We start from the raw sequence: 18,570 nt of genomic DNA on the forward strand, positions 1-18,570 counted from the left end.
AACTGTCATTTCAAAGGCAAACCTGCTAAGCCCAGGTTTAAGGACATCATGTAACATGTAAATGGGGGGGAAGGCAGAGGGATGAAAATATGGGTCTTCTCAAGGCAGCTCTACAAACTAGTGAAGCTCTAAGTCTGCACAACCCACATATAACACAGGGATCAGGGCATCCCGTTTTACACGGGAATACCCGGAGAAATGGTGGAATCTTCATTCATCTAATCGGGACTGAGACCAAAAACGGCGGAAACCTAGAACTGGGATTAAAAAGGCAATGGTTAAAATCGCATCACAAGGCAGCACATGAACCGGGGGCGCACCAAAGTGAAAATCAAACCACACAAACACCAACACACAATGAAATTTCACCGACCCGGCCAACACCAGAAACATTGTTAGTGTGGGGTTAGAATTTCAGACCCACCAAATTGGTTTGTTTAACAGTATTATCTGAGGGCGTTTGATTAACAAGTGTTAGATCCAGGAACAAGGATTGAGAGAAATCGGTGTCAACATAACATTCCCATTTGGAAGGAGGTTAATTTAAGGAGGGATCAAACTTAATGTCATTGAGTCAACAGATGACAATGGTAAAGCCACCCCTTCATCCCAAAGAAGAAAGACACTTCTGTTTAAAGTTAGTAGTCAAATTTCCCAAGGACGTCTTTGCATCTGCAAGACAGACCAATTGAATTTCTCAAAAAAGTAGTAAAATTTATGAAAATAGACTTTTTTTTTTTTTTTTGGGGCGTCTCCTCGAACTAACACTGTTTCCTTTTTGGGTTTATTTTTACTTTGTTGTTCTACCAAAGAATCTTGGGGCAAGAAGATGTTCCAAATCCACTATATTCTGTGTTTTAAAAACCTATGGGGGAATAAAAAAAATTAAAAAGCAAATACAAAAAAAAAAAAAAAGAAAAAAAAAAAAGAAAGCAATTGGTGTCTCCATTTCTGCATTGAAAACGTCGCTTGGCTGTTTGCTACTAACCTTTCATGTTACTCTTGGGTTTGTCGGTTTGCTTGCCTGTGGGGGTTTGGGCCTGCGGGCCCTGGCCGCCCGAGGAGGCGGCCTGCTGGGCGGCTTTCTGCTTCAGCATGGTCCAGTCGAACGTGTAGTCGTACTGGTGGTTCAGGGTCCTGCACAGGGGACGGGCAAAGGCACGGGGGGGGGGGGGTGAGCACAGGGCAGGGAAAGTACCGTCGTCCACGTGGCCACCGTGGTTGGAGCATCGCAAGAGTCATTTCACCATCTCGATATTTACACACCTCCACTACGTGATGGATGGTTATCTGGTAGAGCACACAAACTGACCAGCCACAGATAAAACTCAGTGGGTGTTATGAAAACATGCTAAAAATGCTGGTGTCAAACCCAAAAGATAAGTCAATTAATTTCAGTCTTACACTTAAGACTTAATCTGATAAGGCGAGATGTTTTTTTTTAAATTTTTTTATTTTTTTATTTCAAGCTATGCCAATAGGCTAAGAATCTGCGATGGCCTGCGATGGAACAGAGCATTCAAAGGAGTGTGCAAACGTGCGGACAGAGACAGAGACAGAGACAGAGACAGAGACAGAGAGACTACACGCCACTTCTTGGTTCTCTGGAACAGACAATAAGAGGAAGAATTCACCAGCGACTTTCACAAGAGCAGGACAAGCTGCTGCCAAACTGAGCTCACCGATAGCGCGCCGCTGACCTTCAACAAGGACCCGTCCGTGTTTCTACGTCAATTAAAATTCGCCCACCCGCTTTCGGTAACAAAAACATTTAGAAAATAAAATGACTATCCTGGAAGTTTGCTTTTCTGACCATTTGAACCAGCTCAAGTGGTTGCTACGCAGCCGTCGGTTGCTATGCAGAAGCTTGCAGCTCGTTGCTACGCGACGCGCAAGGGAGAATGCTTTCCCCCCCCCCCCCCCCCCGAACAGAAAAGGCACCGACTGACACTTATTCTGATGATTCACTGGCCTAAGTGGATCACCACGGTTGGTCACGCCCGTCAAGGCCGCTGCGTTCCATGCCGACTCTGACATCCAACCAAATTTTATATTCAACAGCAATGCCAGCGATATTCTTAAGACGCATGTTTTAGAAAACCGCGCGGTACCAACTGCAATACGCAGCGGCAACCGAGCCGCAATATCCATTAACCTGGGAAAGGGGAGAACTGAGAGACGTACTCTGAAACACTGCAGCGGACTACTTTGCAATCTGTGCCGCGCTACGAGCCGGCAGCCATTTTAGCCACGGCGACTGACACGGGCGGGCAACAGGTGGCCTATTATCGAGTAAGCTGCCATTCTTAATCAAAATGCTACCTGCTCCGTCCCTCCTTCCCATACGTACTGCCATGAATAAACTACACACCACGCTGCAGTCCTGCACAGTCATCACTACCCAGACTATGCCCCCCAGGCAAACGACAGGACACAGGTACACAGTGTACAGATTCCACATACTGACGCTATGCCATGATGAACTTTCACTGTGCTTAAGGATTAATTGCCTACAGACCATTGCATTCTGGGTAGATTCAAGACCGGAATAAGCCCGTGAGTGATTTTGGCAGTAATGTTCATTCGGGAGGGGGGGGGGGGGGGAACCCCACTGGGTCCTAAATTCCATCACGTGCAGCACTGAGCTCGAATCTTAATTGATTGACATTACATGCAACGCATGGATTGATGCAAATACACAGACCTATCCTCTACAGTACTATTCAATGTAACACGGCCTGAAGTAGACGGGTTGAAGGATGCACACAAACACGGCTTCACATTCGCTAAACGGGAAACGGGGACAGCGTAGGGCACCTGAAGAGAATGCGGAACAGCTGTCGCAGGTACATGTAGTCAGGGGCCTCCTCGAACCGTAGCCCACGGCAGTAGTTCAGGTACATGGCGAACTCTGCTGGGAAACCCTGCGCCAAGGAAAAAAAAAAAAAAGAGAAAAAAAGGAACCATTTTACAGACAAGCTGATACAAGTTCAGTACACACTTCCCTTCAAACATAGCTGACACTGTACTTATATATCCAAGCTAGGAACAGGCAGTTGGCCACTTTTGTTTTAACCGTTTTTCTGTTTAAACTCAGTGTTCCAGAACTCCGCGGCTTTCATTTTCACCAGCAGTTGATCGTGACCGCATGAGAACGTACAAGAACACATTCCTGATCTCACACCTTAAGGAGGTCAGAAGAACCTAGCTTATTCTATACTTATCCTTGGGAGTAGCGTAAAAATCGAAAATACCAAGCGCCGTCGCACACAACGGCTGCCGGCTAAGCTGGTAGCTCACAGGTTCCAGGCCTCTTCTGTAACTTGGGCCTGAGCCTTCGTGACAGCTCCCCGGGGGATTAGTGAACCTGAAGCTCGTTGCTCAACAGAAAGTGTGCGTCACGTGGTCTCGTACATCTCAGCCGGCTTGGCAAGGAACGCACGCATCGTGCCCATCCCTTTATCTGCTCGCATGAAGCCTGCAGGCTACAGTAACGCCACTTAAAGCATGCAAGTAGATTCGCCCTTTCCCACAGACGTTTTTGGTTCCCTCAAAACTTTTACCCAACGACCCAAACAGGTTCTCCATTTGTAAATCTAGCGGGCTACTCTCCCAGCCTTGGCATAAGCTCCATAACTGAAGAGTGAGCTTTAACTTTTCACTTGGTGCCAACTCAGAAGGGGCAGGGAATGAGCAAAATGGCTTCCCGTACACCGTCACGGCGAAGGGGGAACGGGCGGGCGTGCTTACCTTACACAAAACCTCAACGGGAGTGGACATCTTTTTCTCGCTGATCTTCTCGTACTTCTGTTTCTTTGTGGCCGCCTGCGGAACATGTGGAGGGGAAATGAAAACGTTGTGTGATAAAGATTCGCTACAAGCTAGCAGAGCTGTCACGGGTCGGGGGGGGAACAGCCAGGTAAGGCGGGCGGGGGGGGGCGTTATACGACTTACGGGCCCCCCCGCTGACCGTTATCAGATCAAGACCAAACGGTAAGAAAAATATGGGTCAACGTCGTGACTCGCTCGGTGTGAGACACCATCCCGAGTCTGACTGGTTTACGGTCGACTCATCTCCAGTCCTCGGGACCCACTGGCCAGGTTTTTGTTGTAACCAGGAACTCACTCATCTGGTTTAACTAATCAATTGGTTCAGTCATTAAATCAGGTGTGTGAGTTCCTGGTTACAACAAAAACCTTCTGGCACGTGAGTCCCAAGGACTGGAGTTAAGAAACACTGCTTTATGGAAGCCGGTTATTTTTTTTGACATGTCCAAAAAATGGCTTCAGCATTTCAATCCCCGTTGACCAACCAGGGGCTGATCCCATCCTTCCCATCCAAATCATTTTAATAGATCAATCGAAATAATACTATTCATCGCAGTTGAAGCAGTGTTCTGAGATGTGTTTATCGCACATGTTCATATCGTGATGACGATAAATATACGGTACATCATGTGGCCCTACTGCCTGCGTCATTAGAAAATCATATAATGTTTGTCCGCCATCAGTGGGGTAGTCTGCAGACATTCAACACTTCCTCCAGACTGGAGAGAGGACAGAGGTCTACGAGCCAACACCCACACAGACCAGCACTGCTGGTCCAACCAGGACCAAGACGCAGACCAGGTTCCTCTGCTCAGTCGTTCGGCAGTAGAAGGCTGGGGCGTGCAGCAACAGGCTGATGTGTAAGATACTGTGCGTGACCTTCCGACGGATTTGAATATCTAAAGCCCATACGTGCCACATCATCGAGGAGGGGTGACAGTTCTCACCTCCCTTAACCCCTTCAGTCCCAAGCCCAGTATGAAGTGGCACCACCCAAATCCCCAGGGCTTTTGGCTTTAGTTGAGAAAATGGATGAAGTTGAGAATTCAGCAGGGTTTTAATAGGGGCTGAGAGTAACAGCACAGCATTCATGTTGACGGGTTGATAAAAGGTATAAAGTCGAGTGCCACCACAGCCAACCATTAGGGTCACGAGGCCTCCGCAATAAGAAGGGGCTACTCATGAGGCTATACACATGAAGAGTCCAAACGCTGTACCTCCTTGCCAGGGAGAGCGTGGAGCAGCGTGAGGGCAGTGAAGGCACATGGTGAAGTGTGGAAGCGGGGATTCCCAAGCGGGAGCCCCAGAGCACATCCCTGGCCTACCTTTAGCCCCTGCCAGGGCAGGCTGGTCCTGTTGAAGTACATCAGCACGTATCCCAGAGATTCCATGTCGTCTCGGCGACTGAAACCAAGGACAAGCTATTCAGCGCCCCAACACAGGAAAAAAGTAGCGCACCTAACACAACCTGTAATGTAACATAACCTAATGCTAAAATGTTGAAAATGTACAAATGTACAATATTCACGTAGGGATTCTGATCAGACCTGGGTCAAATACGCCATCGTTTTGGACCGAAATAATTCTGGGCTCGGTTCATCTTAGGTGGTGCAACAGAGCCAATCAAGAGCGCCAGAAGGCAGGGTTGACTTATTTAGAGTATTCCATAGGTTCCAATACACCAGACAAGCTCAGTAAAGTGTAGAAAATGAGAATGCGTAACATTGGCGTATTTGACCCAGGTCTGATTCTGATGTGATGTGAGCTGCGTGGGAAAGGCACGCCTCTCACGCAAAGCGAAAGGCAACCGCTCCGCTGGCAAGGCGCTCAGAACACACCGCGCACTTTCACTTCTCTTTCGACTGAAGATGGAGGAGGCCTAGAGCCTTGTAGCTAAGGAGTTGGACTGGGACCCGGAAGACTGACGGTTCAAAACACCGGTGTAGCCGTAATAAGATCAGTGCAGCTGATCGAGCCTTGAACAAGGCCCTTAGCCCCACATTGCTCCAGGGAGGGTAAGGGCCCCTGCCACTTTGGATAAAAACGTCAGTTAAAAATAACGGTAATGCAATGCAACGTGATGCATCGCTATGCGGAAACATCCCGGAGGGGGGGGGGCACAGGAGCGGGAAGAGCGCACGTGACGTCACCCCTCCTCCCCACAGGAGCGGTGACTCAGCGGACTCTCACCTCTGCTCGATGCCCAGGTGTGCGTTGATGCTGGCGTAGCGCGCTGTGCCTGTGAGATTCTTATCTTCTCTGTAGGGTATGTGCTGCCGTGTCCTGTTGTCCCGGTACTTTTTAGCCAGGCCGAAGTCGATGAGGAACAACTGCAGGGGGAAAGGGTGGAGGGAGGGGGGGGGGGGGGGGGGTTGAGAACATGTGCGCACACAAAGACGCTTCAGTCATGCCGTTTGTCGAGGCGAGAGAACGATGAATGTGAAAACGGGGAGCCGGCTAGTTGTTCTCTCCATTTCCAATTTCCTGCCTGGTGTGTCCTTTGTCTTAGCGCGAGTAAGCAGCTATCTTCCTGACCCGAGATGCTTATCTATGGAAACAATGCAGCCCATATGCCCCCCCTCCCCCTATGCCCCCATGCCCTACGATCAAAGGGAATGGCTCCCCAGCAGAAGAGAGCAGGAGAGAGAGAGAGAGAGAGAGAGAGAGAGAAAGAAAGAGCAGGAAACCAACAGAGCTATTCAAAAGCAGGCAAGGACAAACACACAAATTTCTCCATTCAGTCCTGAGGTCCCTTCTAAGACAAAAGGACACTCATAATTCGATGTTCTGACGTGCGGGGGGGCCCACAGAAAGAGCGCCCCCCCCCCGCCCCTGACCCCTCACACCAGCAGCACTCGGTACACAGCGCACAGCAGCACTGGAGCAGAACCACTCGGCTCCTCCTGCTCGGCCCAGGAACAGCCTCAAACCTTATTTCCTCTTGTCGAGAAAATGAGTTACGCCAAGCGTGAAATTCCACTTAGACGCTTCTATCAGGAGGGCCCAGTTGGGAAATGGCTGCTACGTATACACGCACACAAACACACACACGGTCCCCCTCACACACCACACACGGTACTCGCTCTCTCACACACAAAACACACAATCCTCCTCATAGCAAACACACACCGTAACTCACAGACACAGACACCTGAGCAGCATCAGCCGCAGTAGACGGCAGGTCCTGCTGCTTGCATTTTAGGTGTTCATTAACTTCAGCCTCCACCCCTTCCCCCATTTGCCTCGACACCTCAAGTACCTTTTGCCTGTGTTCAGCTGCAGCAGCAGGAGGAGCAGAATGGAACACTGCAGTCTATAAATACTCCATGTGACTAAACAAGGACGCCCGATATAGCATCTTTCAGCATTCACCAAACAGTTCGGGGGTGGGGGGTGGAACCCTGGGGTGCTCCATTATTACCTTCAGCGTTAGGAAGATGTGATGTGCTAAACGGAACCAATCTCTGTCCAACACCCTGCCCCCCCCCCACAGTGAAGGTTGTGATATAGGCCCTTAGGCCCAGAATGAGACAAGTCAGCACCAGTTCCGCCAAACGCCACTCAGGAACCGTACCCCGTAACGGCGGCAACTGTTACCTGGGAGCCAACGGTTACCAGGGAAACGTAACTGGCAACAGCTTCCACCGGAGGGGGAGGGTTTCGGTTAGAGGCTTTTTTTCTTTTTTTTTCTTTTACTTTTCTTATGAACCGTTATTTAAGTCTCATTGAGATTAAAAAACTCTTTTTGCAAGAGACCTGGCCAAGTTGTGCAAACTGTTGAGTCTTGCACTCAAACACAAAAAGGGGTTATGTGCGTTTAGTGAATTTAAATCAATTTTGAGTAACATATCACTGTCCTTACTAATCAGAGGTGCGTGATTCTCGCAGAGAGCCCTGTAAGTATTTGTAGAGACAATTAAAAAGGGCTGTAATTACCTCCATATGTGTGCATTAGCCTCGAATTAAAGCAGGCATCGGAAGGGCTTTTGCATCCATATGGAGCATATCGTGTAGGAATTACAGCCCTTACTGTCCAAATACTTACGTCCATCTACACGGTGCGCCTACCTCTCTGTAGGTGTGGTGAAATGGCCAGTCAGGCTCGAGGTTTACACCCCGATTCTGAGTGGGATGGGGGGTGGATAGATAACTGCATTTTTTTCAAATTAAAAAATTAAAAAACTGACTTGGAATGGTAAATTAACCAGTGGTATACATCGAGTGAGAAAATTCCAACGGCCCAACAAAACAGAAACCAGAGAAAGCTGAGAATTTCAGTTTCTGAGAAAAGCAACTACGGTCATCAGCCAGCAGGGTGTAATTGTGAGGAACTAGGTTCTGAAAATGAGATGTAAAATTTGCATATTAACAGGAAGCGTTTTGAAACTACATTTTTGGATGACACGATATGACTAATGATGCAGTTCTTTTTCTTCAAAAAGCCAATTACTTTCAAGTTGAGGAAGTGGTCTCTTGTAAACAAAGGGCGCTGAGCCATGTGACCACTCCCGTTCCTCGCTACGACACCGCAGACGCAGCTAAAACAAAAAGCAAAAGTCAGTTCAAATGGGGAAAATCTACCAGTGAAATTTGCATAGACTGATTAACTTTCCAGCCCAGAATACCCTCCCTCTACAAAATGGAATACGATTTGTACATATCCTGCCAGAAGTGTCAGAAATCAGAATCCATGTCAAAACACTGAGAAGATAAGTAGAGAAAATACCGATATACCCTCCTACATCAGATACAGTGGGGCATGCATGACTAACAGCGCTAGTGTGAAAATTGCAACTCCGCTTGAACCACAGACTCAGACAGAGACAGAGACGAGCTGCAGCAAGGCTCAAAAGGGGGGGGGTGGGTAAAAAACAAAGCAAAAATACACACGTGACCATGGGTGAAAGAAAGTCTGCCTGGTGGTTCAATCTTTCATCTTAGAAAACAAAACTAAAAATTTTTTATAAATAAATGATCAGTCGGCCAGTGTGATAAGACAGAAAAAGGCTTCATCGGTAGCTGCCTGAAAGCGGGCGGTCAAACAGAATGAAGCAAGAGAAAAAAAAAAAAAAGAGAAAAAAAAAAAAAGGAAAAATAAGCTCCCTCGCGGGATGAGCCCCGAGGAGGAGGAAATGGCTGGCCGGTAATCAGGACCGCGCCCTCCTGCCAGGCCCAGCCGCGACTCCGCAGTGCCTGTGCCTCAGAGCTCGCACCCCTGCCCCGCCGCCCTCCCATCCCGCCAGGGCCCTGGCTGGCAGCCAGTGGCAGGGAGGCCCTGACGTCAGCGGCCGCTTCAGACCAGCTCATCCTGGACCCGCGCAGTGAGATGACCTCTAAAGAGGAGACTCCTCACTCCCACCTATCCACCCCCACCCCCCATAAGCACTCACCTACCCACCCCCACCCCCATAACCACTCACCACTCACCTATCCACCCCGACAACCACTCACCTACCCACCCCCACCCCCATAACCACTCACCTACCCACCCCCACAACCACTCACCTACCCACCCCCACCCCCATTAACCACTCACCTACCCACCCCCACCCCCATAACCACTCACCTACCCACCCCCACCCCCATAACCACTCACCTACCCACCCCCACAACCACTCACCTACCCACCCCCACCCCCATAACCACTCACCTACCCACCCCCACCCCCATAACCACTCACCAACCCACCCCCACAACCACTCACCTACCCACCCCCACAACCACTCACCTACCCACCCCCACAACCACTCACCTACCCACCCCCACAACCACTCACCTACCCACCCCCACAACCACTCACCTACCCACCCCCACCCCCCTCTCTAGCAAGCACATCCCCCACACCGCTGCCTTCAAAGACCACTGAATGGAGAAGCTGTCACAGCCACAGGTAGCAGAGAAAGTGTGCATGCGCTCATGGGTTTCTCCAGACAGCTGACCGTAGGGGCCTCCATTAAGGGCTGTTGATTAGGCACCGATAAGGGCGGTGCTCCCACACCAGCTACACCAACGTCCAGCTCTGACACCGCGGCTCAGTCTTCAGAAAGGGCCAAGAGTGGGATATGGCAGTACATACTCAGACAAAAGAAGGGGGAACTACTGCAATCCTACCCTCGGTCCCGATACAGATCACGAGAAACGTCCTGTTCTGCTCTGCTCGCGTAACCATAGCGCTTAGTCGTCAACATTCACCCTGAGGCTCACATTTCCTCGGGAGGACACAGGTGAAGTCTGCCCTTCTGAGGAAGTCCAGGGCAGGGATGGGGGGGGGGGGGGGTGACTATCGCTCTCCCACGCGAGCACATCTGACATTTCCGTGTGTTGCAACAGAGCCGCACTGGTAAACAACTTCAAACCACAGACAGGAAACTCATCTGAGCGACAGCCTCGAGACTGCAGACAGAGGAATGAAGACGGCTACCTGAACTCAGAAAGGTTCTCAGACCCACGATCTGCCCCCCCCCCCCCCCCCCCCCCCCGCCATCCCCATCCCCCGCATCTCCCACACTCAGCGTCGCCACGTCCTTCAGCCATCTGAGCAGATGCCTGCAATCTGGATTAGGTGTTAATCCCCTCAAACTGTTTAGCATGTGTGTCTGGATTAAATGCCAACAATTGTTAATGGTTATTGATCAAATCAAAATAATACTTGCTTTAAAAATAAAAATAAAATAAAATAAAATAAAAAAATGATATAGATATATATATAAAACCGGAAGTGGGAAATGAAATTTTTGGGGGAATATATTGATGAGGCGGTTGTGGTTTCAGACCTGGTTTAATCCTGAGAAAGATGGGTCCTGAGAAGCACTAACAGCCAAGCTTCTTTTCCTCTTCCCCACTGGAGATTCTAAACACTGAACAGACAATAGAGGGTGCAGTGCATCAAACAGTATTGCTGACAACCGCACACGGCCAGCGCAGACAGGCAACACCAAGGCTCAGAAAAAGAACGGGAGGCCGGGCCGAAGAGAAGAGCACGGGGGGGGCGGTCCCCTCCTCCGCGAGCAGAAGCTTTCTAGCCAACACCAGAGGGACAGAGAGGCGGGGAGAGAGATTCTGCGGACCGGACTCGGCTACAAAATGGCCACCTCCGTAACTCCGGGAGCTAGGCCAGGGGTGTCTACGCGGCTCCTCCGGGGACCGGGGCAAACATTTTAACATTAATTGCGTGTTCGGACGCCATCGTCAAATTTATAATATATATATATATTTTTTTTTTTACAGGTAAAATGATGGCTGTGCGATATAGGCGGGAGACCTGAAAACCAGCAAGGCACAATGGGTGGACGCTCCAAATTTACTGGACCAATTAAAGCTAGGGGGAAGTGGGTTTGGGAGGAGCAGGAATGTTCTCAGGCGGCCCTCTTGACACCCCTGGGCTAGGCTGGAGGCCGCACTCTGCCAGGGACAGACCGCGCCGCTCCTCACTCCAAAAGCCATTCTGGCAGGTTGACTAGGAGAATTAAGAGCTCTGGCACCCCCCTGCCCCCCCTACACTTAGCTATGAGTTTACACTTCCAAGCCTGTTTCTCTTTTTTGACTTTGCAGTGGTGTTTTTAAATTATTTTTTATTTTTTTTTATTAATCCCAGCGTTTAACGCTAGCCGTGCCGCCCAGTGCACCCCCCACCACGACAGCGTGGAGCAGCGAACAGACAGGCAGCAGCCAGTGACGCGGGGCACAGCTAGGGTTAAAAGGGCAAATTCTCAGGCCATTCGCTAGAACGGGAGCTTGTTTTTATAAACACAGGCATGAGAAGCTTTTAAAAACAAATGCAGCAACCCAAAACTCCACCGCCGCCCCACCGTCATCGCTTGAGTAACAAAAAAGGAAAACGAATCAAATGTGACATTTGTCTTCGTTTTTTTTTGGTCATGGGGGCGCTGAATAGGTGGAACACTTCAGTAAGGAAGAGGGTAGAATGCATTGGCAACCTTCATAGGGGCCCACCAGGCAAACAGAAGCTCAATAGGGCCAAACGAAAAAAAAAAAAAAAAAAAAAAAAGGCATGCAGTTCAACTCATGAGCATGAATTATTTTGTAGGCGTGATTTAAGCAACAGACTTAGTACAGCCGAGGGAAAAAAACGAACAGAGCAGTTCTTTTTTTTGCGATTGTGGTTTCTGCTTTGGAGGTTTAAAGGGGGGCAGCTCAGACAACAAAAATAAATAAATTAATAAAAATAAAAACTACAGAAGCAAATAGGCCACAATGATGCCAGGAGGAGCTGCAGTTCTCCACAGCATGGGAGGGAGGGGAAAGCAGTCGATTCAGGGGACGATGCGTTTAGGAAACAAACGGGTCTATATTTTTAACCGGCTGGGGATGTTTAGATCTTATTTTTAACGCTCCTGAGGACAGAAAGGGTATATTCATAGGGAGATGGAGCACAAGTCTTATTTTTTGTCCTTTGTGACATGATTAATATGTATTTGGTAGGGACGGGAGTAGGAAGGGTAACGGACGAGTGGACGAATAAGATTCGGTACATCAGGCTATGAGGAAATGATCCTCTACCACCACTGTTAACGAGGTGGGCATAAAGTAAGAACTGAGGAACGGAATAGGGTCCTTTACGTGGATGAAACCAGCTCCCTAAATGACCCAGTGCCCAACAACCAAGCGCAGAGCGACAAAGCAGTGTGGGGAAGTTTCAGTCCCAAAATGGACGTCCCACCACTGCAGCTCGACAGGACAAAACAGAGACAAGTCGGAAAAGGCAACGAGCACCCTAGATGGGGGAAAAAAATAAAAAAATAAAAAAAGCAGGAGGGCGGAGGAGAGGAGTGTAGGCAGAGTGCAGGAAGACTCAAATGAAATGAGCTCGTTGCTTCAATACCAGAGAAAAGAGCTTTGATTTTGGCTGCAAAAGCTATGGCCGCTTTTCCAGGCTTCCCCATCCGTGGGATCTGGTGGTGGTTTCCGCAGCGGTAACTATCGGACAGGATATCACAGCGTCCGGAGGGAGATTGGCTCATTGGGTGAGGGTTTTTAAAGATAGAGTTCAGTGTACAAAAAATAAAATAAAAAGTGATATTTCATGTATGTGTGTAAAAAAAATAAATACAAAGCTTGAGGCTGGCATTCACACAGACACACAATGGTAAACAACTAGGTCCAGACAGCACCGCCAAAAATGGTAATACAGGCTTCGATGGTAAGAGTAAGTTACAGGTACTATGTCACCCCCCCCCCACCCCCACCCCATCTAAATCTACCCTTTCCACAGTAACTCTGACAACCTGGAGAGCTAACGCAGCTGGTAGCGTGCTAACGCACATCATGCTTTAACTTCGCCAAAGGTTGCCTGTCTGCAAGGGCTCCGATATAAACCACGAACTTACAAGAAAAAATAAAAACCAGGCAACTTTAGGAACAATATAAATGAAAGAAAATACACAGAATACCTCAAATTTTTCAGCTGCAGGAAAAACAAAAAAACAAAAAAAAAAACAAGTAGGATTACAAGTCATGCAGAAGCCTTTTCTTACTGCTGTGGAGGCAACCAAAGGACCGGAGACAGAAAGCCATGGCCACAATGCATTCGTTTACCCCCCCCAAGCACGAGGTAGCTCACCAGGGCCGCACAAGGGTACCCTGGGCATCAAAGGCTGCCTGCATCACCTGGCATCTTCCAGCCAAGTGTTAGACTAAAACCTGGCAACCTGCACGCATCTGTTCTCATAGCAACGGTCAAAGCTTTGTCCGTTTGGAGGAAGAGCTGGTATCATGTAAGCGTTACTGTAAAAAGCCATGTCGTTCAAATGCTTCACTGTCAGGGGATGAAAAAATAAATAAAAAAAAGATACATTTGACTTCAGCGTCAAATAATATTAAAGAAATAAATAATAATACAAAAATAACCTGCCCCATGAAAACGTGAAACGGTGACGTCGATGAATACTTACTCATGGATCAATTATATTTATGGTATTGTAGATTCGTATTAAATATTCAAAGGGGAGAAAACTACAGTGGGAGCCACTTACTGAATCATTAGCTTTAGCAGCTGACAACAGATACATACTCCTGTACACTGGATCAGGCTACAGCTGCCGATCATACAGCAATCCATCATGCTTGGTCAGGCTAACGCCACATACAGTCCCCGTGACCTCCAGGAGCCGGGGCTGCAGTCTTACCTTATTACAGTGACGCCCGATACCCATTAAGAAGTTGTCGGGTTTGATGTCTCTGTGGATGAAGTTCTTTGTGTGCACATACTCGATTCTGCTGATCATCTGCGAAGAAAAAAAATGACTTGCAGTTTCAGTTCACGGCCGGGATTCGTGCGCAAACAAAAACTCTCTAATTTCTTGAGCCCTTTTTTCTCGATCTGGATCTCGAACTTCTGCGCAGCGAAATAATTAAACACATAGGCCACATTTAGCAAGTGTTCAAAGCAGTCATTTTACGTGGGCAGTGACTGGCAAAGTGCCATTTCACAACACAAATACAGGTTTGACTAGGCGTGGCGGCTGGGAGCCGTGTAATCACACCACTTCCTTCCCCCCCCGCCCCGCCCGGCAGGAGCTTACCTGGTCTGCGAGCATTAGTACGGTTTTCATTGTAAACCTGCGCGAGCAGAAGTTAAAAAGATCCTCCAGACTGGGGCCCAGCAGGTCCATCACTAGGACATTGTAGTCCTTTTCCTGCCCGTACCACCTGGAAAACAAGAGCGCCCGCGGGGTTACCACGCTGTCGAGAGGAGGGGGCCTTCGACAGGCACGAGGCCGCGAGGCTTCGGCGTGGCAGCGTCAGAGCACAGGGCATGCTGGGAAATCCTGAAAACTCGTTTTATTCAAATACAGCGGCGGCGCTCCTGCGTTACGGTTGACCTTTCACCCTCCCCGCCCAGATGAACAATGACACGCTGTAGCAATCGGTTTCAGAAAACAGGGCATGGAATGAACAGCTCAAGCACAATGCAACCTGGGGACGCGTGGAGGTTTCCTCTGGCCAGGTGAACAATAGGAACTATTGCATACGCCAAATCGCAAACAATGCTCAAGACAGCTGCCTGGCAGTCTAACAAACAAAATTACATTAATGAACAGTTTCTTCTGCGGGTTTGCTCAACAACGCCCCAAACGACCATCTTGGCTAATAATGACAGAACTGTTGCCCATTGAGTAAAAAATCATCCAAAAATATCAGCAAGCAGCTGGTATGAGGAATACAAGAGGGGAAACTAGCGATTGTGTGTGAGCTACCGACGTCATAGTGAATGGAATAAACATGGGGAGAAAAGGGTCACACGCACAGCACATAATGTCATTTTTAAAAAGCACAAAAGGACCTGACGAAGGCCTATTCCAAGCCCATAAAAAGCATCGATGCCTCCGATAAGGACTGATGAGACTGATCAACACTCGAGATCTCAGCAGTCGTGCGCACTGTTCTGTGCCCCTAGAGATAATCATTCCCCATCATGACAAGATTCCCATGGGGGAGGAGGAGGGGTTAATTGCCCAGGCAGAAGAGAGATTGAAACATCAACTCTGTGCATATTGAATTCACACACACTCCACAGCCACAGAGGGGTTTGTGAGTCTGACAGTTTGTCATCAAAAAACGACATAAGAACAGCAAAGCTTTTATCAGCTCTGGGATAAACTGCCAGGGCAAGGCGTTTACTTCAACACGAGTGTGCGTAGCAGCTGAACGACTGTTTGACTGACTGGATACTTCTCTGGTTTGAAAGCCAAATGAGGCTTGTAAGAATAACAAATACTTAAGGCACAAGGAAATGTATTTTATTTTATTTACTCGGGAGACATCGTAACCTCTCAAAAATGGTCAACGGACTAGCACGTAGGCAGAAACACAACGGACCAATGAAACGCTGCGGAACATGAGCCGCCAGCCGTGTGTTTGCCCAGCACGAGCTTCACCGGTCAGGAGCTGGGAGGTCTCCGGGCCTCCTCCAATCACAGAGCAGGATTCAAAGGGCTTACCCCCCCCATAACCAAACCCACTGCGGTGGGAAATGCATCACATTCTCAGTGGGATCACAGCCCAACACTGCATCCTGGCACACACACGGCAGCGGGTAAAACATTCCTCTCAAAAAATACATATATTTAGTGACTCAGTCCCCCATTCAAACACTGTAAGCTCAGAAAATCACATAACTGCATTCCTTCCAGGGAGCCGCTTTGTCGAATGTCACCCGAATGGCAACCATTTCATCACTACTCAAATATATATATATATTTCACAGAGATCATGACCAGTTAATTAATGACAACAGCCCTGAACCAGACAGGCACATATATCTATCTGATCATTAATAAAATATATAGTGCTTTAAAATAAAATATATTCTCGATGGCTAGGTTGACCTGATTTGGCAAAGCTTCATGAAAGATGTCAACTGCTTATTTATCCTTACACAAATTTTGCCATAAGGCCCTTTTGGTAGCTTGTAATAGTCAATGAGCACAAAAAAAAATAATAAAAAAAATAGAAGAATTCAAAAAAATGTAATAAAACCGCCTTATATGAATGGACCATAGCATCTGATGCTTTGACAAATTAAAACAAGCTAGTAACTTTTTCTATTTTTTTATTATTTTTTTTAAAGCATCGATCCAGACGTTGTTGCACTGCCTCCATTAACCAAGTCCTTTATGGATTAACTATCATAGAAACGTAGATGCCAATACCCACGTTAATAAACAAGAACTAACAAGTGCCCTGAAAAAAGGAAGGAGGAGAACCACACAGAATTATCAGTTATGGATTTTGTGATTCTTCCTTCTACTGCCGTGAGGATAATCAGCCGTGTTTTTGTAGTTGGAGATCAATGATGCCTGTGGACATGGCCTTGTCAAAAGCAGACTGCATTACCTTTGCTTTTCTGCTTTGGGAACATACGTTTCAGTCCTCCCCCATCTACACGTGAACTTTTCTTACAAATCTAACTAAAATATGAGCATATAGCTACAATAGTGAAACAACTGAAGTGGCTTTTTATACACTTAATCGACATCAAACAGCGCTGTTCTGCATTTATATAAAAAAAGAAAACAAAGAAAAAACGGTTTTAAAAGTGCATTTCGAAACGCATAGGGTTCTGAAAGTGAAGAAAACAGGTCAATGACTCATCATTCCACGATGGGGTTGGGTTAAATCATGTCTGTAACCGAAAAGTGTTCGGGGAAATTAGCTAGCTGAAATTAGGCACAAAGAGACCAACTGTCAATAAACAATTCTCACCGCCGTATAGGTATTCTATTGGAGATAAACCCAAAAACTGAATCCCAGATTGCTACTGTAGCATACAAGACACAGCATCCAAAAGTGGTAGGACGACCGTTCATTTCCCTTCATACACGTCATAATGGCTCACCAGTCCCAATATAGGGCAAGACATTAAAGTTACCCCCAAAATGGAGATGGAATATCGTCTTGCGCAACACACCACCATAACAGCACACGGTTATGAAACCAACCCGGGCCTTTTCATATTCCTAAGCACCCCCCCCCCCCCACTTCCAACACCACAATGACCCCACACTCGCTGAACGGAAAAAAGGAAAGCAACAAGCAACAAGCTTCCAAGCAACCTGTGCTGTCGGGGGGGGGGGAAGCGGGGGAAGGTTATTTTTCAGACTCTCTCCCGACAGCTTCTCTGGTAGAGGTCACAGGGAGTCCCAGACCTCGCCAGCCAACACTCAATAGCCACAGTTGCCGGGCAACCACCCGGCCCAAAACTCTGCTGAACAAAGAGGGGTGGGGGGGGTGGGAGACGAGTCGCAGCGGACGAGCCGCTGCCATTTTGCGGCTGCTCGCGCCCGTATCGCTTTACACTCAGAGGCCGGGCGGAGCGGCCTTTCGTTTCTCAGCAGCCCGGCCTGTTGCACAACTGCAACAATAGAGAGAGCCGCGGCGGGGAAGGGAGGGGGCGCACTTTGAACTGACAAACACAGTTCCCAAGCAATGCGCGCACACACACACACACCCATGCAAACACAGCCACGGAGGACAGAGCAAACTGCAAATGACTGCCACCCAAAAAAAATAAAATAAAAAAAACCCCAGCATGTAAAGGCAGAGGAATCAGCTGTACGCATATGCAAAAGAGCTCTCTGATTGGATCACTGATCTTCGCCCATCCCCCCAATTCTGTACTCCTGAGCTAATCATTCAGCCAAGAGGGCAAAACAAAGTAATTAAAATTGCTGGCGGTTTATAAAACAGACCTTGCACTTTATGCGAGGGAACCTGGCTTTGGGGGGTGTGGTTGGGGGGGGGAGGACCTTTAGCCAGACCTCCTAATTGTGGAGCCCTTTGCAAATTACGGGGCAAGTTCTTAATTATTCAAAGTGCATCTGTAAAGAGCACAGCAAACGGAGCGCTCACAGAAACCTAATCTCAGCTACAGAGAGGTCCCTTATCTATCCGCCATGAAAGGGCTGTCACAATACGACCCTCTGAAGTTTCGAAAGAAGCTCATTCAAAATACTTTATTGAATAACCTACTGCTGGCAAGCTCAGACTCCCAACTCTCTGCTCATTACTTGGTCGGTCACGTAAACGAACTCTAAACCCTTAAAGTAGGTCCGCTTTGCTCTTTGGACTTTTGAGTCCGTATCCATTTTATCAGTTAGCTGCACTTACGCTAACAGCCAGGCACAGCACAAAGCCCCACAGGATAATTGGGGACTGGAAGACAAAGGACATTTAGGGAGGATTAGCCTAGTTTCAGCTAAAGTTGAACGGTCGTCACCGTTT

General features: G+C 48.1%; 1 protein-coding gene across 4 annotated transcripts in view; it reads right to left on the bottom strand.

Moving 5' to 3' along the window:
- Positions 1-18,570, bottom strand: part of csnk1a1 (casein kinase 1, alpha 1) — a 35,065-nt gene that overhangs the window by 6,822 nt on the left and 9,673 nt on the right. The window contains exons 3-10 of one of the 4 annotated variants that reach the window (XM_061233754.1): positions 14,370-14,496; positions 13,974-14,072; positions 10,602-10,685; positions 6,019-6,158; positions 5,154-5,232; positions 3,751-3,825; positions 2,818-2,924; positions 1,025-1,137 (exon numbers count right to left, since the gene is read on the bottom strand). In XM_061233754.1, the coding sequence (XP_061089738.1) occupies positions 1,025-1,137; positions 2,818-2,924; positions 3,751-3,825; positions 5,154-5,232; positions 6,019-6,158; positions 10,602-10,685; positions 13,974-14,072; positions 14,370-14,496 (824 nt within the window). Of the gene's footprint in view, positions 1-983; positions 1,138-2,817; positions 2,925-3,750; positions 3,826-5,153; positions 5,233-6,018; positions 6,159-10,601; positions 10,686-13,973; positions 14,073-14,369; positions 14,497-18,570 lie in introns of those variants that run through there. The other 3 variants (XM_061233752.1, XM_061233753.1, XM_061233755.1) reach the window with 3 other exon arrangements.

The sequence above is a fragment of the Conger conger genome, chromosome 3 (genome assembly GCF_963514075.1).
Source record: "Conger conger chromosome 3, fConCon1.1, whole genome shotgun sequence".
In the NCBI taxonomy this organism is placed as follows: domain Eukaryota; kingdom Metazoa; phylum Chordata; class Actinopteri; order Anguilliformes; family Congridae; genus Conger; species Conger conger.